The sequence below is a fragment of the Furipterus horrens genome, unplaced genomic scaffold (assembly GCF_987537825.1).
Source record: "Furipterus horrens unplaced genomic scaffold, mFurHor1.1.pri manual_scaffold_8, whole genome shotgun sequence".
Classification (NCBI taxonomy): Eukaryota; Metazoa; Chordata; class Mammalia; order Chiroptera; family Furipteridae; genus Furipterus; species Furipterus horrens.
The window spans coordinates 7,830,385-7,858,273 of record NW_028327178.1 but is presented as its reverse complement, the minus strand read 5'-3'; the positions used below and the strand labels follow the sequence as shown (position 1 = coordinate 7,858,273).

Sequence of the window (27,889 nt, the reverse complement as noted above, 5' to 3'; positions counted from 1 at the left end):
CATTACCCGCTTGTCCTCAGCACTGTACTTACACACTCTTTGCTCATGTTTTGATCAATTGAAGTTAAATACTTCCTCAACAGAAATTCTCAACTCATAAAAACTTCTGGATTTCAACTTATGTAATTATAATAATATAATAATGTTAAGTCTCCTAATGATACAATAGCAATACTACATAATTCCGAGTCTGATAAAGTATATATGTTATCTTATCAGACATCCATAAGCAATTTAGCGCTGGTCTGCCAACTTAATTCCCAATCCTCACATAAAAGTTGTTGAAAATAGGATTTTCATGTATACATTCTTAATATAATTTAAAATTATTTTTTTATCTAATCAATGCAGATAATACTTTCTCCCATACAGAAGACCCCAAAATAATGAAGCATACACAGAATATAGACAATACTAGGTCACATCAATTTACTTCATTTAAGAACAACACGTGTGAGGCCTATGATTTCCATTTAATACCAACAAAAACAACCTGTACAGAAGACCCTAAGGCAACCACATAGCATAATATGTAAATGTGAAAATAGACTTTAAAACACAAGGAATTCCATAGTATTTGCAAGGCAGAGCTTCATAACCATGAAGGACTCTACCTCATTCTAGCTAACTAATATCCTTTGCATGTAGAGTCGGTGCAAATGTAAAGGCACAACTTAGTGTTGCTGCTGAAGTGTGTAACACAGACCCTCAGAATTTGTATTTGAAAACATTAAAATAACATAGTGTCGTGTTTGTATTTTGTTACTGAATGAAGCATCAGCTCATTTCTAAAGCTCCACGAAGCATCACGCTGGTAACATCTCCCTGTGGCCAGGACACACTGTCCCCTGAACTTAAAAGATAAAAGACCCTTGCTGCACTATTTTTAAAAAATTATGTGTATGCATGTACACAGACAAGCCCACATCATACACGAGACACTTCCCATAATCCAAAGGAAGTCACTCCTTTTAGCAAAGGTTCCCATTACAGTACTTTATGCCAGGGTTATTTAAAAAGGACATATTTCTTTACTACTGGTTTAGGTCCGTCTTGCTCCAAAAAGACATTTGAAATAGACAATTTTTTTCCTTCAAGATGAAGACAATACAATTTAGAAAGTCTTTCTCTTGAGATTGCACAGTGAAAGGTATTATTTAGTTAAATATAAAAGCTTGCAGCTTTTAAGGAAATTATTTAAATCTAGAATCTATCAAAAAAAAAAAAAAAAAGAAAGAAAAAAAGAAATCAACCAGCGCCTTGGCTAGAACACAATTCAACATCTTTCAAACCCAATCATAGTGCTCTTTGCTGTTTTATTACCCATCCCTGAGAGTAAAGATTTTATGATTTTTAAGTAAATAAATTTACATTGATGAAAATGATGCTTAAGAATTTTTTTAAAATATAAAACAAGCCCTATTCCATTTTAGTAAAAAAAAAAAATGTTCTTTACAAAGACCATTATTCATAACACTTTTAACTATTTATATCTCAATTTTAATCCTCTTTTTACTGGGTAACTTCTATTTTTGCCATTCACATATCACTCATTTCCTCAGAACCTATTATTTTATAATTTTTGTTAAAAAGAGCTTTAATTGGTAATAGAGTAAAAATATATATAAAACTTAGAGGAACACTGAAGTGAGATCTAATTTCCCTGTGGTAAAAGTGTCTTACTGAAATAATCTGAATGCCATCCAAGAAAGGCAAAAGTACCTAGGAAAGAAAGAACACACATAGTAAACGTCTTCCTCGTTGTCTTTGGTTTAGCCTTCTTGGCCGAAATCTTCTGAAAACTTCTTTAGTTTCAACAAGTCGTGTTCATTGACTGTGGGTTTTGTGCTGCATAGTGACCGGAACATATCCGACTGTCAGGAGAAAGAGGGGGAGTATTAGTTGCAGGTTTAATCACTGCATGATCGTCGTTATCGCTGACTTTCAGCTGAGGTGAAAACTGAACGTCTGCAGTTTACCATAAGCTACTGAAAACAAACTCATTCTGCTACAGCACAGCTGAGCATGCTGTTCCTTCAGCTGCCGGCCTTGTCCTGACCGCAGCCTTCACAGCTCCTCGTTACCCCCAGAAGTAGTCAGTCCTCTCAGCCTGAGGACCAAGGCCTCCAAAACATGTTCTCCGTTTCTTTTCCCACCTTCCCCGTTTGTTCTTAAACAAGAGAGCGGCTTTTGACGTATAACTCAAAAGGAATACAGTCACTCAGAATATAATTTGATCAAAACTAAGTAATCAGAATTTTTAACTATTAGTTAAAATTAAAATTAAAATGGTAAGAAAACAGGCTAATCATTCAGATTCATTAAAAAATTAAATTCCAGGCTATGGCCATGTCGCCTATGAAATGGTACGGAAATGGTCAGAGGAACCAAAACTAATAAATAAATCAAGGACTGAAACACAGAAGAGATTCTGAGCAACTTCTCAAATAGCTTTATGGTTAATTAACACATAAATATGCCCACACACACACACACATATATCTATGTACATACATATGTTCACACATATCTTTAAATCTATGTCTACAAAGCATGGAAAAGTTTCTCCCCCAGAAGTTACTGTTCATTCTGACATAAGGTTCTTTGAAAATCTGTAACCAAAGATTTTAAAAACTAAGTGTGTATCAATAAGAAAACAAACATAACAAATTTACCTTTTCAATCACAGTAAGTTCCTTAAAAAATAATATGCCTTACAAAATAAAGCCTTATGAATTATTTTAGCTCCTTTAATATAAAAAAGAAATGTAATACTTTTATACTAAAAATTGTTGCAGTTTTTTCAGCACTGCATTATTTAAACTTTCTATGAAGCCTTGAGCAGTAAAACAGAAAAACAGCATTATGAATACTATGATACATGTATTAGTTTTTGGATATTTTTCCAAATATGCGATCCAGGGGCAAAATTTTTTCACCAATCCTACTTTTTAGTAAGTCTTGACAATAATTTATGCAATATATATATGAGCATTTGGGCCATAATATCCCAACTATAAGACCTGTAAGGTCGGAAATTCATGTTTTTGAAAAATAGCTTAGCCACTTAAAATTAAATGTTCCTCAAAGTCCAAGAAAATATATTAAAGACATTTTATCTTTTAAGTTCAATTAATTTTTCAACTTTTTAAGTGTACAGATAGTATTAAATAAGCATGCCTGACATGCTAACATTTCCTAGCTGACCTCCCCTAACTAAAAATTTTTATCTTTGATAAATTACAGAGTATGATGTTTTAAAAACTTTTCTTAAAATGAAACAAAAATGTCAAACCATTGAAACAATTGGCTCCAAGAGTTTATCCCCAGGGACATCCATCCATGTCATTTCGACGGCACCAGGGTCCCCGGGAGAGCAGGGCGTCAACAGATCATCTACCATGGTGCTGGGATCAGCGCGTGAAGGTCCTTGGACCTAGAATGAAGAGTAATCTAGCACAGTTATCTGAACAAATTAAGTAAAGACTTGGGCCATTATCAGGAAATCTGAAAATACACTATTATTTTGTTTCATTAAAATGTTTACTTCTGAAAATAAATAGGAGAATATGCAACAAAAAGTGGTTATCTCCGGGTGATGGGATAGATTTTACTTGATTTTAATTTTTTTCTAAATAGTTTTCTATCTTTTGAAATTTCTTACAATGATCACAGGGAGAAAAAGAAAAGCTACCTATGGCTACAATTTCTTTTTTTCTCTAATGCTTATTCAGTAATAACTCTCGAGACCAAAAAGAGAAATCAGTATTCTCCCCTTACCTACTGTCCATCTTTCCTCATAAAAAACTCAGCTGCAGGGACCTCTGTGGTTCCCGACTGCTGTGCTTTCTGACGTAGCCTCTGGGCCCTCATCACACATCACTACTGCAGAGATCTGATACAGAAGCAGGCAGACGCGTTCTGGGGACCGAGAGACGGAGAGCGATGGAGCCAGAGAGAGGTGCGCTGTGTAGCTGGTGAAGCAAAAGGCCTCGTGGCGGGAGTGACGGGGCAGCTTCCCCTTTGTTCCCAACGGGGGCCAGGCTTCAGGTGACAGAAGCTGTCCCTGGGAGCACGAATGACCAGGTGTGGGTGGGAAAGGACATGGCAAAGGGAATTTAGGAGAAAATACAGTGGCTGTGGCATAACTTGATGCTAAGCTGACTGTATTTCTCTCAGCCACGAAGTGGCTGAACAGGAGATGAGTAATATTTACCAGGCTATTCAGCTGCCACGAGAGGCGTGCCATGACTATCACTTCGTTTCAGCGGCACTTGTTACCATCCCTGTTTTAGACGTGATAAAAATGAACCTTACACAGATAATGCAGTGACTTCCTCAAGAAGACATAACAAATAAATGTGGAGTTCAGAATGCAAATTCAGGTTTTAATTCAAGTTCATAATTTTTGAAAAACGTATTTTATTGTGGTATGAGACGTAGGTAGATATGTACCTTTGACGTGACACGTTAGTCCCGTCGTATCTTGCTGGATTAAGTGTGCTGACAGATTTTCAGGATTTTCACGTTTATATTCCTGAGTAACCCTGGATACTGCTGTCCTCGGCAGAAGGGCTGACCCGCAAGACCTACTGCGCTGGTCCTTAAACTGGACACCCCAGGACCACGGTCCCTTCACCCGACTCTCACTGAACCGTCCCTGCTGAGCTCGCTCGTGCAGGAGGGGCAGCAGAGCAGAACGGCCAAGGCCTCCGACTGCGGAGCAGCCCTTCCCTGGGGAAACCACACCCCGGCCCCGCTCTGGCTGCACGCCCCCCTCGTGCCAGCCTCACGTTAGCCTCCCGGGCCCAGCTCAGTCGCGCTGACACCCACGCCTCGGAGGAACTACCCACAGGCGGCTGCATGCACCTCTTGTGTGTGCAGGCCCAACGAGAAAGGGAGGAGTTAAACACTAGCTGCTAGTGCCCCTACTCTGTCAATGAGGCACAGTTACACCAGGTTCTGCTCTAGGATACTCCAGGTATACAGAGGCAGCCAGACATTTAAGTTTCTACACTTCCACCAACATCGGTACTTCAAAAATCATTGCACAGAAAATCTTAAACTATGTACTTCAAGACTATTAATAATGCCTAATTAAGAAACAAACTATGAAAAAACCTTTTTTTGCTACAGCGTTTTTTTACATTTATCATTGAGGTGACATTGGTTAATGACACTATTTAAGTTTCAATTTTACAATTCCACAATGCAGCACCTGCATATTGCACTTGTGTGTACAGCACCCAGTCGAGTCTCCTTTGAGAACTTATTTTTAGAAGTATGTCTATTATATAAATCTGCATGTTTATTACATAAGTATAATATAGCCCTCCTAAAATTCTCTGAAGACAAAGCAATGGTGGCCTTGAAACTGATTTAAAAGCGTGTGGGAGGACGGAGAGCAGCCGCGTACCTTTCTAAAGTGAGTGGCCGACTGCACTTTCCGCACGGGCTGCATGAGCGCATCGCGCACAATGATGCTGATGTCTGCCCCCGAGTAGCCCTCGGTTTTCTTCCCGAGCTCTCGGAAGTCAGCTTCTGTCAGGCTGTTCTGGGTGGCCCCCAAGTGCAGCTTAAACATGGCAGCTCGGGCGTGGGCCTCTGGCAGAGGAATATAAATTCGTTTCTCAAATCTTAAAATGAAAAAAAAATTGAATCCACAGTATTACTACATGTATTTCATTTCAATTGAAAATTAGGATATTTCCAAGAAGAAACAGGATATTTAGATATTCTCATCTCTATGAAGTTAAGTTGAATAAGTTAAATGAGCCTATATGTGTCAGGGTTAGACATATATGTAGGTGAAATAAGGCAACATATCCAGAACACAAAACAAATAAAACCAAGATAGCCAGGGAACCAGTGTGGAGTGGTTTGGTCTTTTCACAGGGCCTTCGAGCTATGTTGGCAAGGGTTTACATGCTTGGAGGCCATGATATGGCATGTATTCCAGGATTAGTTCCCCATAGGATCAGACTCTGCACTCCTGACCAAAAGATTAATACAGCTGACAATATGAAATCAGAGATGACAAAATAATTCTCCAAATTCAAAATTGGAAACTTAAAATCTTTTAGAATAAACATATTACCCAAAATGCCCACTTTATTATAATGGGTATCCAGAATAAATAACTGTGCTGCATCAATCATACACACCATGCTGCAGTAACAATTTTGCTTGTCCTTAACATTTCAATATTAGCAACAGGAGAGGGCACTGAAGAGATTTACGTGGTCTGTGAAGATATGGTTTTTCTCCAGTTAATTCTCTGTGGCAACGAGAAGAATCAAAAAAGTTGCCATTATCTCTAGAGATGGGTTCAGAATTAAGCCATCTTCAAAAACGAGCAGCACGTTGCCTTTCCTGGTACCAGATGGTAATCTAGCATCCTGGCAAACCATCAAGTGGATGAGATAAAAGTGGCAGAAAGTATTAACTTTGACCATGCAAAATTGAATGACTGGAATAGGGAATTGTGCGGCAGGAAAAAACCGTCAGAGTGGGTACCTTTTCCGTAGCTCAAGTTTCACACGCAATTTAAAAATTAGAGACGTATGTTTTCAACTAAAAACACATCTTGGTTATCATCCTTCAACTTGTATGATTTTAATTTTGCAAAAGTATATGAAGGGTCTTCATTGAAATATCAAACTAGCTTTGTAAATTTCTGAAGCATCAAGGCCTACTGAGGTTAATCAAAACCAAAGGGGTCAGGTATTACCTTTCCCAACGTGAAAAATGCCAGTGGGAAAACCTCATCTCCAACATAGCAAACAAATAAACAAACAAACAAACAAACAGATGCCTGCCTCTCTTCCCCCAAGGCAGGGGGGCAACAGGGTTAGCGCGCATTAAAAAAGATTCTGACAGTTACCAGAATGACCCCGCGCTAGATAGAATGGGGACTCTTCCGCACTCGTCACATCTGTAGATGCAAGTGTTTACTACAGCGTCATACCTTCGCCTGATGGCAGAATCCAGAACCCAGGGTATGTTTGTAGCTCCCAGAACCAAAATGCCGTCGTTGTCCACACCGACCCCTGCAGCAAGAGAGACCATGGGTGAGTAACCTGTCACTTCTGTTCTCATTAAACCTCTCTCTCTGTTCTGTTAACAATGGGATGCTTCAAGGTCAGAGCCCCTCATCCTGACGGTCTCTCTCTGAAAAGAAACTGCACTGACTGAAATATCAAATTACTAAAATACAATGCAAATCTTCCCAAGAACTCAATCTCCTAGACGTTGGACAAATACTATTAGTATTCTTTTCAAAGTATATCTTGAGAGATTTCATCTGAGGCCTGCACAGCCCTTTGGCTGACGCTGTTCCTGGGGTCAGAGAACACACGGGTCTCTCTGCTGTTTACTCCAGCTGGAGCTACAAGGTGGCCACAGCTGGAGAAGCACCACCAGGAGGAAACGCGGCCCAACGCAACAGCCCGTTAGAATGAACGAACTCTGCTCGGAGTTTTCTTACGTCACTGTTGTAACGATGGGTGCACAACAGAAACTATTTGGGAAACCAGAGACGCCACCTTGCATCTGAACGAGGAACTCCGTCTTGATCCTGCGCGCGGCCTCGCTCTCGTTCTCACTTCTGGAACTGCACAGGGAGTCGATTTCATCAATGAAGATGATGGAAGGCTTATTCTCTCTGGCAAGTTGGAATAAGTTCTTAACTAGCCTAAAAATAAATAAAAGCTTTCAGTTTCTAAAAAATAATAGACGACAGGACCTAATGAAAAGACGAAAACAAAATATACAATATTACAGGAACTCTACAGATCAAGAAGCCTCGTCATGTTTTGGTCCAGAAAATAAGGATGGATAATTGAATAGATAACTCATTTACTTTACACTTTACTGGACTACACGTACCCATTATCTTTCCCCTACGAAACGAACTCCAAGCTAGGGATTGATTTGACGGAGAAATGAATAGCTGTGTGGTATCACTTCTCTGAATGTCTGTTCATGATGTAAGAAAACCATTACTTTATAGAGTGATATAGTGACTACAGGCAAAGGAAAACTAGAAAACAGAAACAAAAACAATTTATTACTTACTTTTCACTTTCACCTAGCCACTTAGAAACAAGGTGGGAGGAATGTATTGAGAAGAATGTTGAGTTGTTTGCTTCTGTGGCTACAGCTTTGGCTAAATAGGACTTTCCTGTTCCAGGCGGCCCGAATAAGAGGATTCCTCTCCAAGGTGTTCTCTTGCCTAAAATTGGCATAAGAAAAATCACATGTGAATTTCAAGACTGTTGATTTCAGTTACAAGAGACATCAGCCATCCTGAAGAATACTGGGAAGAGGTCTTTACTCTAAAGCTATCAATAGAATAAAAAAATTAAGTAAATCAAAGGTTAAGTCTTAAATGTGTTTTCTTTGCTCTTTACTTAGAGACCACTTTGTCAGAAGTGTGTTTACATGAATATAATCCTTCTAACAGAAGTTCATTTGCTTGCTCACACATTCAACCACTATGTCCAGAAACCACGATGTGTAGGCTGAGAACTACGAATGCAGAAGGATCTTTGCCCTCCCCTGGCTCACAGTCTAGAGTTCAGCTAAAAGGCCTTCTGACCACGTACTGTGGGCACTGCTTGCTATCAGAACAGTGTTGGAGAAACTATATCGACAGGGGAAATGCAGCTGGAAATATTTTCTTTGAAATATGTACGGCCTTTGAAGGAATGGAACTAACACAGCCTGGTTGACCCCTTCTGAAGTTCTGCTCAATTCTTAATTCTACAAGGAAGCACAGATTATTTTTACAGGAAGCATACTCTCCTTCAAATAGCTGGGTAATGATAAGGGATTTCACCTTAAACCCTAGTTTTCCCAAAACAGTAATAATGTGAACAAATCAACTCTTTATATCTCAATTTCACTAATGAGAAATTCTAATGCTGCTCAAAACAAATCAGGCTGGGTTCACCTGACAATAAAATACCAAGTATACTTTGAAAAAATTGTTGAGTGCAAATTATGGATGGGTACATAGTGTTTGCAAAAGAATGATATGCAGATCACCAATGGCAAAGCTAAATATCGTTGTATTTATTGTTTCGAAAGCCTCAACTTTTACTTTAAATGTCTGCAATTATAAGTTGGTGTTCCCTAAGTGTGGTATATGTACCACTGGCGGCATTTAAAGCGCTTTCAGGCGGTATACAAATACTTGTATTTAAGTTATTTTCCTTTTAATGTGTATTAGAAAAACTAATTTTTCCATTTAGAGTAAACACAAAGCAGTTTTTTAAAATAAAGTTACTAAGTAAAATAAGTGAGAGATTTAAAAGTTCAAATATGGGCAAAACAATGTCTGGTGTTCTGGGCTGCCTCTGGGGAGGCAAGAAGCAGAGGGGCCGCGGGGTTCCTGGCAGTCCTTTCTGATTGGGTTGATGGTTCGCAGGCTTATTCACTTCGTGGTAACTTATGAAGCTGAACAGTTAGGGTTTCTGCATGTCTCTGTATATTTACACTTTACTAAACTATACACATATATTAATAAAGTTTTGCTCTAAAAGTGAGTGGTTTAAAGAACAAATTTTTTACATAATGGCACACATATGAAAAAATTCATTGAGATGATACATAAATGACTCGTGACTGAGAAACATGGGCATAAGTAACACAGAATAAGGCCAACTCATCTGCGCCTGCACCTCTGAGGACTACGACGTCAGCTCTACGCTGCCGTTCCACGCCCTGACGTTAGTCAGTCTGTGAGGCACACCTCGAAGCCGGGGGGACCTCCGGATGCTCTACGCGGCATCGCTGTCTAGGCCTGTTCAGTTTGAGGCCAGGACCACAGGCCTGCTCTCTACATAAACCAGCTCTGCAACACTGCGGGACTGCGGGCGCAGCCACCCCCAAACAGGCCCCCGTCACAAGGAGGGCGGTGAGGGGGACAGTCTGCGGGACTCAACTCCAGCCACAGCCGGGCAGCAGGTGAGCAACGTTCCCCTCACAGCGCTGAGCTGTCTCCCCGCCACGAAGGGGCACGTACACACGGCACCTGAGAATGGCAAATAACTTAAACTCCTCTTTTAAAGAAACGGAAATACTCCTGTGAAACTAGTACATGCCTAGGAGAAACCTCAGATGCAGGTCACAAGGAAAAGAAAAAGTGACCCGTCTTATTTACGTCAATCCGCCCACACCTGTGTCTCAGCACACCTGTCTATTTAGCAAACGTGGACTCACACTGCACACACTTTGTAACTTGCCCTTTGATCTTGGTCACACAGACGGACACTCTCCTGTGTTCACTGTAATGTGGATCTAAGTTTCTGGATGCAGACGCGCACTCTATTTAACGAGTGCACAGCCGGACACTGCCCGTGGGCGATTTGCCCTATGCCCTGCTGGCTGGCATTTAGATTGCTTTGCAGGACGTATATTAAAAATATGTATAGATACATGACATAAATATCTTTGTATGAAGGCATAACACTGCCTTAGTTGTGGTGACAAGGATTCATAATGCTCTAGCTCAGTCATCAATGCGATTTTGGAAAATCATCAAAACAAATTATTTAAACGTCATCTCACCTGTGAAAAGATGAGGAAATTTAATAGGCAATATCACAGCCTCTTTAAGTGCTTCTTTGGCTCCTTCAAGACCAGCGACATCACTCCATTTCACATCAGGCCGCTCCATAATAATGGCACCTACAAAAAATTATGTCATCTTTAAATTAAGGAGGACTATTTCATCAAACTTAGAAGACAACATGAAGTAATGATGTTAAAGAAAATGAAATTGTTTGGGAAAATTTTTGCATTAAAACCCTTTTTGAAAGAGCAGATGACGAAGCAGTTGGGAGTAGGGAGCAGGCGGAGCCCTGGGGCGGACGGCTAGATGACCCAGGGCAAGTCACTTCCCTGTGACTGCTTCCTCGCTGTGAGGTAAAAACACTGCATCTGCCCCAACGACTCAGACAGGTTAGTGCGCGGGTCAGATGACGTAATAAACACCAGCGTGCCCGGAATAGCAGCGAACGTTACATTCCGGCACCAATTCCAGAGCATTGGAAGTGCTTGTTCAATGGGGGTGGTTTCTCCTCTTAACCGAACAGCAACAACAAATGGTGATCTAATAACACTCCCCTTTGACCACAGAAAGAAAACACACTTAACGAAATTTAACTGAAGACAGACAGATGGAGAAACAGAAGGCAGAAGGGCTGGGAGGGGGAGGGCGAGAAGGGAAGAGGGTGATGGAGGAGAGGGAGATGCGCAATACTTTTCCAAAATTGGCCAGATTTTCTGCTTGGCTTCTAAACAGACCTATTTACAACCTTTCTTACAGTAACAACATTACTCAGATAATTTAGTTTTTGAACATGATATATTCAAAAGCCATAGCAATTGTTGCAATGAGTCCACCAAGGATTTCTTTTAATATAGTTATTGGCAAAACTTTTAGTTTACCTTTCTTCAGAAGTGATTCCAATTTTCCAATATATTACATAAACTGCTCAACTACAAACTACTAAGCGGTCTCTTCCAAGGTATATGTAATTATTTAAGTATAATTAATCATCACCACTCACACAATCTCCTGCTTGCCTATTTTTAACAGGCATTTCTTCTCATTAGGAAATATCATCTATTACTCTAAGAGTAGTTATACTCTGCATCTTCCCTGAGTTATGAAAATCTTTAGCTATAGAATTAAAATTAAATAAATCCATAAATACTTGCTGCATTCTAAAAGTTCAGACTAAGTATGAATTAAGAAAACCAATTCACTTTTTCTTTTCTATGCTCCATTCAGATTAGTAACTCTACATGAGAAAATAATTTATGTCATCAGATAGGATTAAACAAATTTACTTTATTTGTAAGCATCATCTGGTTTACTCAAGTTGTTTTGCTATGGATTTTCTACATATGTCATAATCAATCTTCATATTTAACTAATACTTTTTACCTTCAAGTTTAAAGGTGACTTCAGAATGTTTAGTGAAAAAAAGATTATTTAAATAAAAGTAATATTAACTACTAGACATTGCTTAATGGTTTGTAAAATTAAAAGGGGGGAAGAATTATTGAAAAATAAAGGCCAAATAATGTGACTGTTTCTAATTATATAAATTCACCTAGTCTTTGATTATGCTACTTATTATACTAATTTGTCATTTAATCTCAACAGGTCAATAAATATCAAATTTAGCTAACAGAATACTCAAATCATAAACTCTTTAACTTTAACAATCAACTGTTATACTTAATGTCATAACCTAAAAGAGAAGTTAGATTTAAAAGTTTCAAGGAAAAAAGAGGAAAGAGTAAAAACATATATTATACAATATTTTACTGTACATTTATACTGTAGAAATCCATCAGCAAACCATTAAATTAAAAGGTGAAAAAAAAAAGTGTTCTCAGATATGAAAGACTAGGACTCCTTTCATGTTCTACATCTTAAAATTCCAAATAAACTTGTTCATTTAAATGTCTTACGCATTTCTATTTTTTATACACCTCTGGTCCCTCTCCTTACTGATTTTTAAAGAAAAAAATCCTAATTAAAAACTGAGTTGTATCATTTTCAAAATTAAAGATACAACCCAATTTTTACCTGGGTTGGGTGGGCAGGACTGGAAAGAGGGGAAACAACCCCCCCCCCCCAAAAAAAAACCAGATAGAAAAAAATGTTCTGCCTTACAACTGAAATAAGGCCACTGGGCACAGGCCACTGGGCTCTCCAACCACACTTCCTGAATATGACGTGTGTGTCCCCACTGCCCTGGGCAGAGGTGTGGCAGTGAGGACTCAGTTCTGTCCTTGGACTGCATCCACCACTGCAGCTCTAGGTATAGAAAAACATCCCCGTTCGCTGTGCTGTTTTTAAGATACTGTCCTTACAGCATTCTCCTGTTCCTCCCAGTGGAGCTGGTGAGACAGACAGAACAGTCCCAAAAGAAACGCCTGGCCCAGCGAGGTCAAAGCGCCGGCCACGCCAGGTACAGCCACTGTGCGCTGACCAAACTGAGCCCACAGAGTTGCCCCAGCCACACCTTCTAGTTGGCAAGATTCAAATGAGCAAAATACATAAAATCATTGGGTAACATTTAAAAAATGACCCAATCTCAGTCACTAAAGAAGCCAAGCAATTAAATGGATTACTTTTCAGGTATACAAAGCTATCATTTATTGCATTTGTTAGGCAGTTTTTACACTGTCAGAAATCTTTACTAGCCCTGACAGGAAAGCTTATTCATTTCTATTTTAGAGCTGGGCTCTCAGACTCTGAGATGTCAGGGAACCTGCCCCACATCTCAGTAACCGGCCAGGCGAGGACTCCAGAGCTGAACGCAGCCCAAACCCACGGAGCCTCTGTCATGCTGCTGGACTGCAGTCCAGAGAATGGAAGGGCTTCGTTTTTTCTTCTTTTCTCTGTGTGGAAGGTAAAAACAGCACGTGGAAGGAGATAAGGGCAGTGCTGACACAGGGTGAAAAAGGAGACAAGGGAGAGCTGGCAGGAGACACGAAGTAAACCTTCAATAACGGAGCTGCAGCAACAGCGGCAAGAGCCGAGTGTCAGTCCTAACCCGTCCCGTTCCTCTGACAGGAAACCTCAACGTCCTCAGAGCTGGGGTGTGCTCCTGGTCTCCACGCTACCTTCTCTAACCCAGGGCTAACCCAGGGCAACTCGGAGAAAATAAGAGAGGATAAGTGAGCCGACAGGCTTTTTAAAGGCATAAAAACCCAAACAATATTTTTACTGCACAGGGAAAACAACCCACTGGAGACCCGAAGAGAGAACGCCATGAACACCGGCACGTGGCCCCTGGGACCCAAAGCCGGTTCATGAGCCTCATTTAGATACAGGGGCAAAGAAAGCACTTCAGACAGACAATTTGCTATGAGTATTTTTAAAAATGAGAAAGTAAATTTAAAAATTAAATCTAAAGCAACCTTGAAGTTGATTCTGTAGTTTCTTTGTTTCAGGATCGTCAGATTCTCCTTCCCCATCACTGTCATTCCTAATAAAAAGAATTTAATATATTCAAATGATCACTCACTGCTATCAAATAAGGAAAAATGAAGGAAAGATTAACTTGAAATATTTGTAAAATATTTGGCAAAAGAAGACATTCACATTAAAGCTATGCTTATTTTATTATTATAAAAATATATTAAATAAACTATGAAGCAGCATATTATCCATGAATATGGAATCATAAATAGGAAATGGCAAAAAGACCAGAATGAAGTCAGGAGCTAGCTCCCAATTCCCACGACATACCAAGGCATGCATTAATTCATACAAACGCCTGCCCCGCGCCTCACCCCACCGAAGATTTAAGATGAGTTACAGGGGAGCAGTAATCATCAGTGAGCAGACCACAACCAGGCGAACTGTGTGTTAGAACAAGCAGCCATAACTAGGGAGAAAAAATCCAGGATTCATTATTTAAGGCACAATGGGGTATAACCCTCAGTCTGGGGGGTTCCAAAGGGTAAATAAAGCTTCTGTTGAAAATAAACTGAGCCCAAGGAACAAGCAGATCAACTCATAACTTCATCACTAAGAATCTGCGACAGGTTTGATCGCAACCTGGGACTGCCGTGGCTGTCACAGGATGCTGGGGCTGTGGGCAAGGCAGGGGCTGCAAACCGATTCGCTTAACCCTCATGCCAACCTGTTTTTCATACAGAAAAGGCCACACTGATACACACTGCTCTTCCTAGGCTCCCAGGCAGTTAGGGCTCCACACGAGACCTACGTCCATCCAAGAAGGAAGCACTGGCTTTGCTCAGAGATCCGTGGCGGAGGCCCTACACCCCGCTCCCCGGCACTGGGGCGCCTGGCAGAGAGCTGGCAGCAGTGGGTCCCTGCCGGAACGACCCTGGTGGAGCTGGGCACGTCTCCTAGACACATGGAACCCCAGCTTGCCTCCCTGGCCCCCAAATTCTGTAAGGTAATATACTATAAATCACCCCATTTTGCTTAAATTGGCCAAAGCGGGTCCTGCTGCTGAATGCAGAACTGCATCTCAGCAGAGGGCATTCTAGGGTCTTCCAGCAAGACCAGGAGCGTCTCGAGCCTCAGGGAGGAGAGGACGATTTGCCGGTAAGGGAGTTTCAGCGAGAGTTGGGGGCCAGACCCCCACGGTCAACTGAATTCTTCTCAACAGTTTCCCTTCAAGTCTGGAGTCCCAGTCTTCCAATAAATGTCCCAACTTTTCTATAAGATACCGGATGAAGTTGAATTTCTGTTGAAATTCAATAATCCACGAGAGCCGTTGGGTCTGGTTTTTCCTTATGGCAATGCTATAGCTGCAGAAGGTAAAATCCTCTTCAGTATCACAGAAAATCCCTGCTTCCCAGAACCACAGCTTGGACACAGGATATAAAACCTTGAGCTGATAACTTTCTTCAAACTCTCCCACGCAGTTTGAAGCAGCTAGTTAACAACGCTGGTCCTCAAGGCGCTCACGCCCTTCAAAAGGGCCTGCAGTGGTGGCCACCGAGGTGGCTGTGCCCCTGCATACCATGAGCTGTGAGCATCACAGCCTCGAAGCTGACCAGAGTCTCCTGCCTTCAGGCCCAGCAGGCCAAAGAACTCCATCCCAGAATCTCATTTTCTTAAGTGTGTTGTCGTCTGGAACCGCTTCCGGCACCAATTAACAGAATGGTCAGAGGACCTGCGCGGAGTAGGTTCCCACTGCTCGGCAGAGCTTGGCACGGACGTACTGAGTTAATCAACTCCGCATCTGTAAGTGATACATCCCCCGTCTGGGAAGACATTCCAAAACTGGGTTTTGATGTTTATAAATTATGCTGTGCTGATTTCTTTACAATGACAAAATAAAAGCAAATCTAAAGCAAATCCACATCAAAAAACTTTACATAAGATGTCCAAAAAATTATTTACATTATTGGAGTCATTTTTCATTTTGTCCATGTGGTTAGTAGAGACTAAGAGTGAACACTACTAATCAGAGATTCAGTTCATAGAGCACTCCTGGAATTTTAAACTTCGGGTTACATCATGGCCAGAGGGTAAAGAACCGAGTACCAATCCTACAGACGTTTTCTCCTATTACTGCCAAGTGGTCACAGAGAGCCATCTGAGGCACATCATGCCCTAAGCCTGGTAAAGTGGGGGTTGGGGAATGTCCTCTCTAAAGGACCAGACAGCAAGCAGGTGAGGTTCTGTGGGTCATACAGTTTCTGCTGCAACCACTCAGCCTTGTTACCTTGTTGGTACAGCCCAAAGCAGCCACAGACAATAGGTACATGAACGGGTGAGGCTCTGTTCCAATAAAACTTTATTTACAAAAAGGAGCTGAGGGGGGAAGGAGGTATAAAGGGACTGCAGGGTAATGGAAATAAATACAATTTTAAAAAGTAAAGAATATAAACAGGCTGCAGGTCACATTTGGCCCACGAGCCATGCTTTGCCAACACCTAGTTTACACAAAAGAAGTTTATTTCACAAACCAAACGTAATTCTGTCCTTTAATCAAATACAATGAACGCTAACACTCCACGATACGTACCCCTTCTCTTCAGCGGGGCTCGGCTGCCCCTCCTTCACTGGCTTCTGTGGCTTCCTCTCTTTGTTTTTCAGGTACTCCTTCAGCTTCTCTGCTCGGTCGAGGTACTCGGTGCACTTCGCCCGTATACTCTGCTTGGCTTTCTCGCCCTGTGCTTCATCTGTTCGAGGGGAACGGGGAAGACGTTCCCATTAGTGTGCTATCCAGGCGTGTTCAAGCTCTTACACACACTTTAAAACAAGGAAAATCTATTTTATGGGAGGGAGACGGTCTCTAGCTCGTCAAAACCAAGGACCATCAATTCTTTTCTATTCCTTCTCAGGCTGATCAGAGGCCAGCCGTGGGTCTGAGTCAGAAAGAGGTCCGAGCAAGGCACTAGGATATTTTCAAACTAATGTTTGGGTGACAAGAAATTACTTAATACTCTGTGGGTTTCATACTCTTTCCTCACATTTTGTGCAGATAGATGAAAGCTGCTCGTCTCATATAAAACCAATGACAAGACAAACAGAAGAAGAGCGATATTCATCATCTCCATTAACGTCTACTGAAGCTTTGTTTCAAGTGCGAACAGTGACGGAAGCCCCATGTGTTACGTGTGCCACCAGGACAGTAACGTTGCCCCACGCGGGCAGGCCCCTGCGAGAGCCACCTGCCTTCAGCACTACACTCAGCACGTGGGGTCAGCCCCGCGTCTTCTGTGACAATCCATCCTCGGTTTCGTTTAACCCAGCAGAACCACCTCAGAAGTTAAATGGGGAAGCTCAAGTGAAAATGTTAAAGTTTTCAATCGCTTTAATTTTTTATTAAAAAATAACTTAAAATGTTTACCAGAAAGACATCTTTTTAACATCTTAATTCCGCTCTGCTCAGCATGAGGTTTACAATACATGAAGGCAGTTGACCCATGTTTCCCACTGCTGTACCCGGCGCTAACATAGAGCCTGGCACGTGGTAAACACCCGATATTTGAAAATTACATGAAGAAAAAATTTTTCCCCAACCCATTTTTAAAACAGTATTTTCAAAGAGATGCTTAGAAAATGAGTAGGATCAGATTACATTATCTGGGTACATTAACTAAAAATACATTTCCACTGACTTTATGACATTTTCATATGTTCAGGTATGCAAAGGAGTAACTGGGATAGCTGTGCCCATGCATTAGCTGAGCACCGCAAACCTGTTTAGATGTGTACTAGAAAGCTAGTGGGATTTTTTTTGTTTTTTTGTGTTTTTTTGCAAGTTGATGGTTTAGAATTTTCTGGCATTGTAGTGCAATTTTCATAAATTAAATGGAGTAAGGTTTTCTTTTAGTGTTTTTAAGTAAAAACACAAACTATGGCCTTACATTTAACTACGTGGAGAAAATACTGCACAGCGTGCTGGTAGAGTTGCAGGGCCTCCTCATAGTTCCCAGCTTTGTCTTCCTGGGCTGCTTTGCTCGCAAGATCAATCGCTTTCTGTTTGAAGAGAAGCAAAATCACGCCGTCAAAATCAGAGCATAAGCGTAAGTTTTGTAAGTTTGAAGTACATAAGCATATGGAAAGTTGTTTTTTCAAGTACATCCATTTGTTTCTTAAATCGCAAAAATGTTGTATTATTAATTTTAACTGTTCACAAAATGCAATTAAAATTTGTTACATGGGTAAATGCTACCTGATTACAAGTTTATCTAGTACCAACAGCTAAGATTCTCACATAATTTTCACTCAACAGAGGTCAAATTTAGGACTAGTACAGAATAATCAAATAATCTGAAAATTCAAGTTAAAAAGCACTTAGGGAAATTCTCAAAATAAAATCCTACTTTTTCTAAAACATATAACAGTCAAATGTAAATGGGGTAAACCCCCTTCAGAAGCAATGGAGCAATAAAGTATCAAGAATCAAAAAAATACCCAGTAATTAAGTAAAGGATATACTGTTTAAAGACAGTAACCAAAAAGGTCTTTTAAAAAATATAAACAAAAACAAACCTTGGTAACTTAAGTTTTAAACAGCAAAAGGATGCCACATAGTGAAAAATTATAGAATCACTAAAACAGTGTTAAGAAACATTTGTTAACAACATGGAATGTATTTACAATTAAAGGTTTTGTAAAGATACAATTTTTACATGTAGCACAAGTTCAACTATTTGAAATAAAAGAAAAAGAAAAACAAGCCCAAGAAAAAGATGTAAGGGAAACTTAAAAATATCATTTTTTCATTTTCTAATTTTACAACTTCTAAAAATGTCTATAACGCACATGGGATACTTTTGAAGTATTTAAAAAAAAAAAAAAACTCCCAGAAACAAATCTATACAAATACATCCAACTAATTGACAACAAGGTAAAAGCAAGTAAATAGGGGAACAAGTGGCTTTTCGAGAAGTGGCGTGAGAGCAACCGGGTATCCATCAGCAAAAGAAGAAGGTAGAACTTCAACCTAAACCTCCCACTTTGTTCAAAAATCAACACCAAATGGATTATGGACTGAAATAAAAATATAAGACTATAAAATCTTAGTTCATATACTTGACATGAAAAGCACAATATATTAAAGGAAAATAATAAAATTTTTTATCCAACTTGAATATTTTTAGTTTGTAAAAGGTCCTGTTAAAAGGATGAGAAGACAAGCTACAGACTGGTACAAGTATCTGCAGACCACATACCCAGCCAAAGACCAGTACCTGGAGTATATAAAGAACTCAAGAGTTAAAAGAATCCCAGTAGGAAACGGGCTAAAGCCAGGAACAGACATTTCACCAGGAAGGATCTACAGATAGAAACACTTGAAAAGATGCTCAACATCATTAGCCATTAGGAAAATGCAAGTTAAAACCACAACGAGATGTCACTACACATCTATCAGAATGGCTGAAGTAAAAAACAGTGACAACACCAAGCGGTGGCGAGGCTACTGAGAAACTGCCCACCCGTGTATTACAGGTAGGACGTAAAATGAGGCAGCTACTCTGGGAAACTGGAGTGTTTTTTACAAACCTAAACATGCAACTCCCGTAAGAACCACCAACGGCACTCCTGGGTATCTATTCCCGAGAAATGAAGACTTATGTTGACCAAGAAACCTGTACATGAATGTACCACATGTCCGTCAACGCGTGCATGGTAAACAACACCGTGGCGTGTTACCCAGTACCGAAACGGAAGGCCATCTGGGTCCGGGGTGGGGGGACAGGGAGAACGCGGTGACTGTGGTTAGGACAGGTCGGGAGGGGTCCCGACGGATAGTACTCTGTATCACACGGCACACACAAGTACACACTAGTGCAAGTGACCCTGGGGCGATCGGAACATGACTGGCGGCATGTATCAGTGTGACCGTGCTGTGACACTGTACTGCAATGTGACAAGCGGCCACCGTGTGAGGCAACGGAATAAAGAGGTCACAGGACCTCTGCATTATTTCTCACCACTGAGCGTGGATCTGCAATTGTGTCAAAACAAAATTTTTCATTAAACAACTATCTTTAATTTTGAGAAAGCACACACACACAGCAAAAAACAAGCATGGTTTATAAAAACGTTCCAACTGGATTCATGTGGGTAGTAAAACCGATCAACAGAAATAGGAGCCAGCAGAAAAAACACGACCGTGGGTAATTAGAAGTACGCGTGGCATACGGTGAGGAGAAAGGGCTCCGCAGCCCCCGAGCCAGTCACCCACAGGGACGCCGTACTGGAGCGGTGGCCCCGGGCCGCACAGGGGAGGGTGGAAGCTACGAGCAGGTGCCCGCAGCCCGGGCTGTAGCCGCAGGGCAGCAGGTCAATGACCCGCTTCGGAACGGACCAAATGCGGACGACGTCACAGGGTTCAAAGCTCAAAGGGCCTGAACTCAAAGCTCAGTTCTGAAGAGTCTGGTGAACCGCTCTACAGGGCCGAGCCGGGGCCCGCGGGCACCATACGGAAACGCCTCCGGAAGGCCCGCGGGGAGCCCCGGCTGCAGCGCCCTGCCCGCACCCCTCCGAGCGGCTGCGGCGCCCACGGGGCCAGCACGCACGGCCCCCCCTCGTGCTCAGGCCCCACATTCCCCTTGGCGCCGGGGAGCCGCGTGCAGCCACCACTGAACCGTCGGACCCCGACTACGGCGCCCCGCCTTTAGCCCAGCCTTTCTCTGGTGACGGACACCCACCGGCAGCGTCCCACGGAGGACCGCCAGCCACGTGGGGCCGCTGAGCACCTGTGATCAGGCCCGTGGGACCGAGGAGCGAGTTTTAGGTATCCTTGAAGTGTGCTCTAAACTTAAATGGCCACACGTAGCTGCTGATCAGGGGACCACATGTTAAACCTTAACCCAGGAGGATGGACTGAGGCCAGACATCTGTGTCCCCGCTGAACGCCCCACTTCACCCGTGCTTCTGTTCGCGTTTCCCATGAGAGATGGAGGTGGCGGTGTCCCGTGGTCTGGGAGCGCTGTGATTCTTTCAGCGAGCACCCTGCCGCTTCCTCACCTGCCACCCCCGAGCCTACAGCAGCCGGGCAGGGCACCCTGAGGCGGATGCCCACCGCAAACAAGAACACCCAAGTGCTGGGGCTTGACCGAAAGGACCTGGGCCCCGGCTGCAGCCCTGTGGTCCCCTCACCCAGGACACTGGTTCCTGCTCCTCCCCCACATGGACACCAGAGGGTCTCTTCAGTCCTGGTTTCACTCTTGGCTCTGTAATGATGCTTTTTTCGGGCTCCCTTTTCTCCCTCCTTAATGCCGTTACTCCCCAGGGTTTCTTCCCTGCTCTTGATTTTCCTCCTGCTGTAACCTCTCTGAGATGCGCACAGCCTCTGCGACCACCTGCGTGCCAGCAACCCCCAAATGCTCATTTCCACGCCGGCCCTCTCTCTCGTCCTGCACACACGCATCCAGCTGCTCAGTGGACATCTCCTCCTGACTGTCCCCACAGGCGCTTCAGTTTCGAGAAGGTCAGGACCCCCTGGGCACCACATATGCCCCTCGTCTCGTCATTCCAGAACCAATTCCTCCCCGCTCAGATAGCCAATCCAGGAAGCTGGGAGAAAAGCCAGATCCCCTCCTCCCTCCCTTTCTGAATGCAGGTCCGAGCCTGACTCTTCGTCCTCTTCGATGTGTGCCTGATCAATCCTCCCTTCTTTATGCTGACAGACTGTGTTACTGTGGGCCTCACCACCTCCCACTGCCCAGAACCCTGCCTAACTGGTCTCCCTGCTCCAGGCTGGCGAACAGGCAAGTTGCTCCCTGGACACAGGATAGTTCAGTTCTAAAGCAAAGACCTGGGCACACTCCTGTCTCTGACCCCCCACCTAGACCTGGAGGTCAGTCACCTATGTGATACGGCCTACCTAGACTCGTCTTCCCACCTTGCGGACTCAGTTCCACTCACACCAAACGCCAGGGACGACCCACACAACTCAGACTTCACGCCCCCGTGCCCTCTCCCACTGGAACACCAGACCCCAATGTCTGCCTCGAACACCCCAGCTTCTCCAGGACCCAGCAGTCCTGCTCCTCCTGCTGCAAGGCCCTTCCCCGCACCCTCAGGTGGTCTTTTCCTGTGCATCCTCCAGATTTCCACTGCCTCCCGCGATCACAAAGTCTCCTAGCGCTCACTTTGCATGTCTGTTTTTGCACCAAAATACAAGCCCTTGGAAGTCAAGAACGATCTTATTTCTATTATGATTCCCCAAGACTTAGCAAAATGCATGGTATAGTAGACACCAAAAAGCATGCAGGCCTGAGTAAATTAAATTCTACGCATACTGCATTACTTGCCGTTTCTCCCAACCCTCTCCAAGGCTTATTACACTTCTAGGTTGAGGACGCGCTGTGTTTCTCTTCCTTGACCGAGTGCCACTTTCTTGTCCAAGGATGCGCCATCTTGTAGCGAAGAACGCACAAGCTTGAAACTGAAAGCACAGAGACCTGGATGCAAAACTATCTTCAACATTCATCAACTGTATGTCTTAGGAAGTATCTAACCTTAATAAGCATCAGTTTCTTACTGTAAAATTGGAATAATATTCGCCTTCAAGAGCTGTTTTGAGCATTAAATGAGACCCCATTAAACACTAGGTACATGATTAGTATCAGTTCCTTTCTCTTTATAAACTACGCTGACGATCCCTCCTCTGTGGAATGTTTCTCATTTGCCCTGGAGGAGTCAGACATGCCCTTCCTTTCGGCCCTTCCACACTAACCTCTAATTCTACTAGAGCTTTTATTGTATTATTTTATAATTTTTAGTTTTCGTTATCTGCATTCCTCCATTAGATTACGAGTATCGGGCTACAGGGATTTTCTGCCTTGTTTGGTCAGGAAGTTATTTGTTTTCTGAGTATTTTTCACCCACGTTTCCTAGGTTAGGAGGTTGAAAGGGCTGAATGAGAAGGTGCATCCGTGAACCAACTGCTGACAGGTTATACATCAGTACCTCTCCCTGCTTAACTGCAGAAACTATGCTTTTAATGCGGGTCAATCTCTAGCTGACTCAAGAACACCCAACAACCCAATTCAAATTTAATGCATACTGATTAAAGCATGAAACTGCAAATCTTCCAGAAGAAAAATAACATCAATAAATGGAGTAAAGTCACGTTGTAGAATGCCCAAGTCACATGCAAAGTCTGACAGATGAAGCGCGGGTCGGATAAAGCTAGTAACTGACAAACCAAAATGGATAATGACAAGACGGGCATTTCAAAAGAAATCGCCTTCGATACTCAAAGACCAATACTTTCATCAAATGACTGATAATCTTTCCAAGTACATTTACCGAAAGACCCTTTCTGAACAGGGCTACAAAAAAACTATCATGAAGTGAAGGCCGTTGTTACTTTAGTTCAATGCGATCTGTTGGAAAAGATAGTCATCAACATGGGACGTATTTTTTATTGTAAGAAATCCTAGTCGCAACTTTAATACTGTGTAAACGATGCACTCATTTTCATAATCTTTTGGGTGCATTTTCAAGATAAAAAGTCCTAAGTTAGCCCCTTCCCCCTCCACTCTTTTGTGAAGTTTTGGTCTCTATTTGAAGTTCAGAGCTCTTTCTTCAGGACCCGCGGTCCTGAGTTAGCAGGTCCTCCATTATCCTTGGCTGAACGGGCGCTCAAGAAACGCCCACTTCACCAACCACTGTAGGACGAAGACAAGGCACCTGGACTGCTATTTCACTCGGCTCGTTCGCCCTGAACCGAACCGGTGGCCCGCGCGCCCCCGCGGCCAAGTCGCCTTCTAAATCCCCACTGAAGCCCCGGATCCAGCCTGAGGATGGGGGACACGTGCAGGAATTTCTCAAAGTCCACTCCACAGAGGTCTAAAGCTTAAGTCTGAAACGTTAGGGCTCCGCGATCTGGGTACAAAATACCGTGCTCACGGCGGGGGCCGTGCGGAGGGGAAGCCTCAGAGTGTCTAATTTTTTTTTTAAATGTCCCGATCTTACACCTTACACCCTGGGAGCCACGGAAGCGTGCACGCAAACGCATCTCCGTGCTCCGTGAACCCACGGGGTCCCGGAGGCCAAGGCCGTCCGCGCGCTTCCGAGCGCCAGGACCACCCCGTCCTCAGCGGGGGCAGCGCGGTGCCGGGCGAACACTGCGTGCTGCCCACTCTCCGGCACGGACTGCAGCGTCTGTTCACACCGCTGCCCGGTTCGGGTCAAACTCGACCCAAGGTTTGAAGGGAAACAGAAAAGCCTCCCAGGCAGGCGAGTCTCATGCGCCCGGCGGGCTCGGGGACCACGGCAGCGCGCGGAGAGCACCGCCCGCGCCCACCTGCGGCAGGGCACCGCCCTCGCGCGCCGGGCCCCGGGGGCGCGGCCGCCTCCTCCCTCCTCCCCGCCCCCCGGCCCCCGGCCCCCGCCTCCCCTCGGCTCCAGCCCTCCAGGTGACGGAACGACAGTGATACCTGGAGGTTGGACGAGGTGGATGCCATGGCGGAGACCTGAGGAGGTTCCCCGGGGAGGAACGAGAGGACGGAACCAACAGCGGCGACGTGCAGTCGCGCCTGGGGGAGCCCCAAACGTGCGCCGGCTGGTGGCTCTAGGAACTCCAGCAGCGGCCTCCCTTCCGGAACGTGCTGCAAACCCACACGGAGCGCAAAGGCCGCCAGACCCTCCCCACAAAACTTCCGCAATCCCCAGCCCCCTCCGGGCTCAGGCCCCGCCCCTGACCCCAGCACTTCCGCTTTCGTCATCAGCGCGCGCCGCCCAGGTGTCAGTCATCCGGGCTTCGCTGCGCCTGGGGCATCGCGAGGCTGGGAGGGATTCCCCGGACCCTGCCGAGGTTCGGGGCGCTGTTGCCCGAGCCCGGGGGCCGGGAGGCCGCCCCGCGCCGAGAACAGCACTCTTTTCTTCTTTTCCCGAAGTCTTAATCTAAGATGCGTTATTGGCTCTGGTTGCTTTCACTCCGCGTCTTGGAGCATGCTCTGTCCCTCTAAAGCTTTGAGTTGAAAACAGCCCTGCGGTCTCCAAGGCCCGCCCGGGGTGGGTGGACTTGGGGCTCCTTACCTGCGCCTCTGTTCTGCCTCCTCTGGGAACGGGGGCGGGGACAGGGCTGTGAAGGGCGCGAGGCGGGCCCGGGACGGCGCGGAGCACGGTGGCGGGCGAGCGTTAGCACCCGAGCGCCCCGTGTCCCTGCTCCCACGCGTCGCCCGGCGAGCGCGTCTCAGAGGGCGGCCGCTGCGGCCCTGCAGGCCTGGAGGTCGTTGGGGGGTGCGCGGCCGCGGCCTGCGGTCCGGGAACACGGGTCTCGGGAGACCGGCGGATGAGCTGCGGTGTGTGGAACAGCCAGGTTACGGGGCTCGAGAGGCTCCGCGCCTGGTGTGATCACGATCGGGGAGCGAGCGAGGGGCTGCGGCGGAACTGAGACCCTTGTCCCGCCTCTTCTTCCAGCTTCCATCGCCAAGAGCGGGGGTTCAGAACCAGTCACCCCAACGTGGTGCCTCGGTGGTGTGCAGACGGCGCTGAGGTCAACGACCGTCGCGGGCTCAGAAGAAACCTCTGCCCTTCCCTTAACCGTCGGGAAGAACTTGCATGGGGGACCTTTCTTAGCATCCGGCAGTGGCCCTTTGAACCCCCAAGGCGCCTGCCTCACCCCTGGCTCAGGGTGCCCCGTACACTCATGTCCCCTCTTCTGTGGCGGAACCCCCCATGCATGGGGAGCGGGGGGTGTCCCCGACGCCCCGTGTGTGCAGGGTTCCCATTCGAGTGTGTGCATTGAATTGGGTTATTTTCTCTCGCTAGTTGGCCCGGTGTCGTGGGCTATTAGGCCAGCCGCCAAAGGGCCTCGAGGGGAGAGCTTCTTCCCCTCCACGTAGGCTCAAAGGAAAGGGAACAAATAGATGTCCAAGCACTTGAGCGTTTTATTTCCCACGCACTCCCTGAGTCTTCCCGATCATCTGCCATCCAAGTAATTAAAGCGCTTTCCTCCGCCTTCCTATTTGGTATGGTCGCGACCCAATTTTAGACATCTCACTTGTCCAGCATTCCATGTTCCTTATCTCCTGCCCCGTCTCCCCTTCTCTCTGCCGGCAGAATTTCCTCAAGGCTGGCGTTGTCTTCTCCCCCACTGCTGCATCTCTGCTCGCCTTGCCGCTTTCCTGGGCTTCCGATGTCAACAGAACAGAAATGGCCTCACATCTAGACCCCTGTGCCTATCCTGTCTGTCCCCTGCCCTGCATTTACTGCTAACTCCAGGGATCTCCAAAAGCCACAAGGTGTTCCCCGACATTTGAAGCCAAATGAATCGTCTCTCACCCCAACACGTTTTTCTCTGGTCTCTGCTCAGAATGATCCCGTGGTAAGTTTCCATCATGCAGACTCAGAACTCAGAGCTCGAAGCCCCCTCTCCGTCTCCATCTGCTCATGCTCCTTTCCGCCCCTCGGGCCCCTTCTGGTCATAGAGAAAGTACCTACTGCAGCCCTTAGGATGTTAGAGTGTAATAGACAAATATTAAACCATTTAACTGAGCTGCTAAAAAGAAGTTGCTCGTTCCTTATTGACTATCACATAGCCTTGGTTTTGCCTGGACATACAATCAGACTCCAGTTTATTTTCCATTTCAGTCCCTAAACATTCACTGAACACCCACTAGACATAAGTCTATGATGCGTTATGAAGCTGTGAAGATGAATGAGATGCAACCTTTGCCGTTTACGAGCTTACAGTTTAGTGGAAGACACAGGTACACACTGGGGGAAAGTGGGTCCATTCAGATATTGAATACCACCGTGTGCCAGGCTGTTTTAAATGCCGAATACGGACCAAACAATAAAAAATCCCTCCTTTATTACCAACAATAAATCATACTGATATTGGGTAACCCCTAGAACACAGTGAGAAGGGGTAGGAGGCTGGTAGGTGGCCTTTGTGGATTTAGTTTGTGACCAGGCCTCACGTGCAGCCTGTCCAGGACCGAATCCATCTATTGAAACCATCTTAAAGGAAATTACATCGTGAAAGCCCTCAGCGCGCCAGGCACTGTGTCCACCGGGGAGTCAGGCTCTCAATCAGCAGCTCTGACCCGGAACAGAGCCGCGAGGAAGGGAGTTCTGACTGCTGGCCACGTGAACGAAGTGACTCGGGCTGTGCGGGGGGGCGGGGGGGTGGGTGTCCTGTTTGGCATGCGAGGCAGCACCCCTTTCTGAACATGCTCAGTAACCCTCGTCACTCTTTTACTCCTTTGAAGCAACAGAGAGCTTCCAGGCTGATGAGTGGGTTTGAGAACGGGTCCATCAGCCACATGGGGGGCGGGGGGGGGGGGTATTGACAGAAGCAGGCATCGTCCACGGCGGCTGTCACGGCTGATGGCCGCAGGCAGGTTTGATGTATTTATTGTGCATTGTTAGCACGGAAGGAAAGATGAGGTCTCTGTTCTTAAGACGTTTGCCGCCTACCCCCCGGGTCCCCCAGACTGTGAATACCAGTAATACAATAATGCATTTCCAAGAGTTAATTTCTCCACTCCAGCTCCACCCAGGTCTTTTCCTTTTTAGGTGTATGAGCTTACGTCTGCAAACTTTTCGAAAAGGTAGTATGTCAGGAGGAAAAAAATAAAAAGAATTGGCTTGTGGTTTTGTGTAGAGCATATTATTTAATTACTAACGGCGTATTTAGTAAATGGCACTATGGTAAATTTCAGCGGATGAGAATCTGGGGAGAGGAGCCTGGGGGGGGCAGGACCTGAGAGCTCTGGGTCAAAGGTCAACCTGACCATTTGAAGATTGGCAATTTTCTCCTTTTGATTTATCAGTTTCCCTGTTTTATATTTAAAAACAGATTTGAAAATGATAGATTGCAATAGTAGAATGAAAAACCAAAAAGTGCCAAATCTAAAAAATGTTTCATTGAAAGATGCTGTTTCAATGCCCCTTAAG

General features: G+C 44.7%; 1 protein-coding gene and 1 long non-coding RNA gene across 2 annotated transcripts; one reads left to right on the top strand and one right to left on the bottom strand.

The window, feature by feature from the left end:
- Positions 1 to 316: 316 nt before the first annotated feature.
- Positions 317 to 24,688, bottom strand: VPS4B (vacuolar protein sorting 4 homolog B). Its single transcript, XM_090285414.1, has 11 exons — positions 24,421 to 24,688; positions 17,887 to 17,998; positions 16,539 to 16,695; positions 13,948 to 14,015; positions 10,573 to 10,692; positions 8,077 to 8,233; positions 7,545 to 7,693; positions 6,968 to 7,049; positions 5,417 to 5,636; positions 3,296 to 3,436; positions 317 to 1,874 (listed from the first exon to the last, which is right to left on the bottom strand). Exons 1-11 carry the CDS (start codon positions 24,445 to 24,447, stop codon positions 1,773 to 1,775), a joined length of 1,335 nt encoding a protein of 444 aa, XP_090141540.1. The 5' UTR covers positions 24,448 to 24,688; the 3' UTR covers positions 317 to 1,772.
- Positions 24,637 to 26,482, top strand: LOC150002479 (uncharacterized). The gene is made up of 2 exons (XR_016512701.1): positions 24,637 to 24,997; positions 25,406 to 26,482. It is a non-coding gene; the product is annotated as an uncharacterized LOC150002479 (long non-coding RNA).
- The last annotated feature ends 1,407 nt before the right edge of the window (positions 26,483 to 27,889 follow it).

Excerpts from the sequence above, each read along its gene's own strand:
- VPS4B (XM_090285414.1), bottom strand. The coding sequence starts at position 24,447 with ATGGCATCCACCTCGTCCAACCTCCAG. Across the intron at positions 14,016-16,538 it reads AGCCCCGCTGAAGAGAAGGG|GAATGACAGTGATGGGGAAG; the intron begins GTACGTATCGTG and ends TCTTTTTATTAG. Across the intron at positions 7,050-7,544 it reads GTTCCTCGTTCAGATGCAAG|GGGTCGGTGTGGACAACGAC; the intron begins GTGGCGTCTCTG and ends CTCTTGCTGCAG.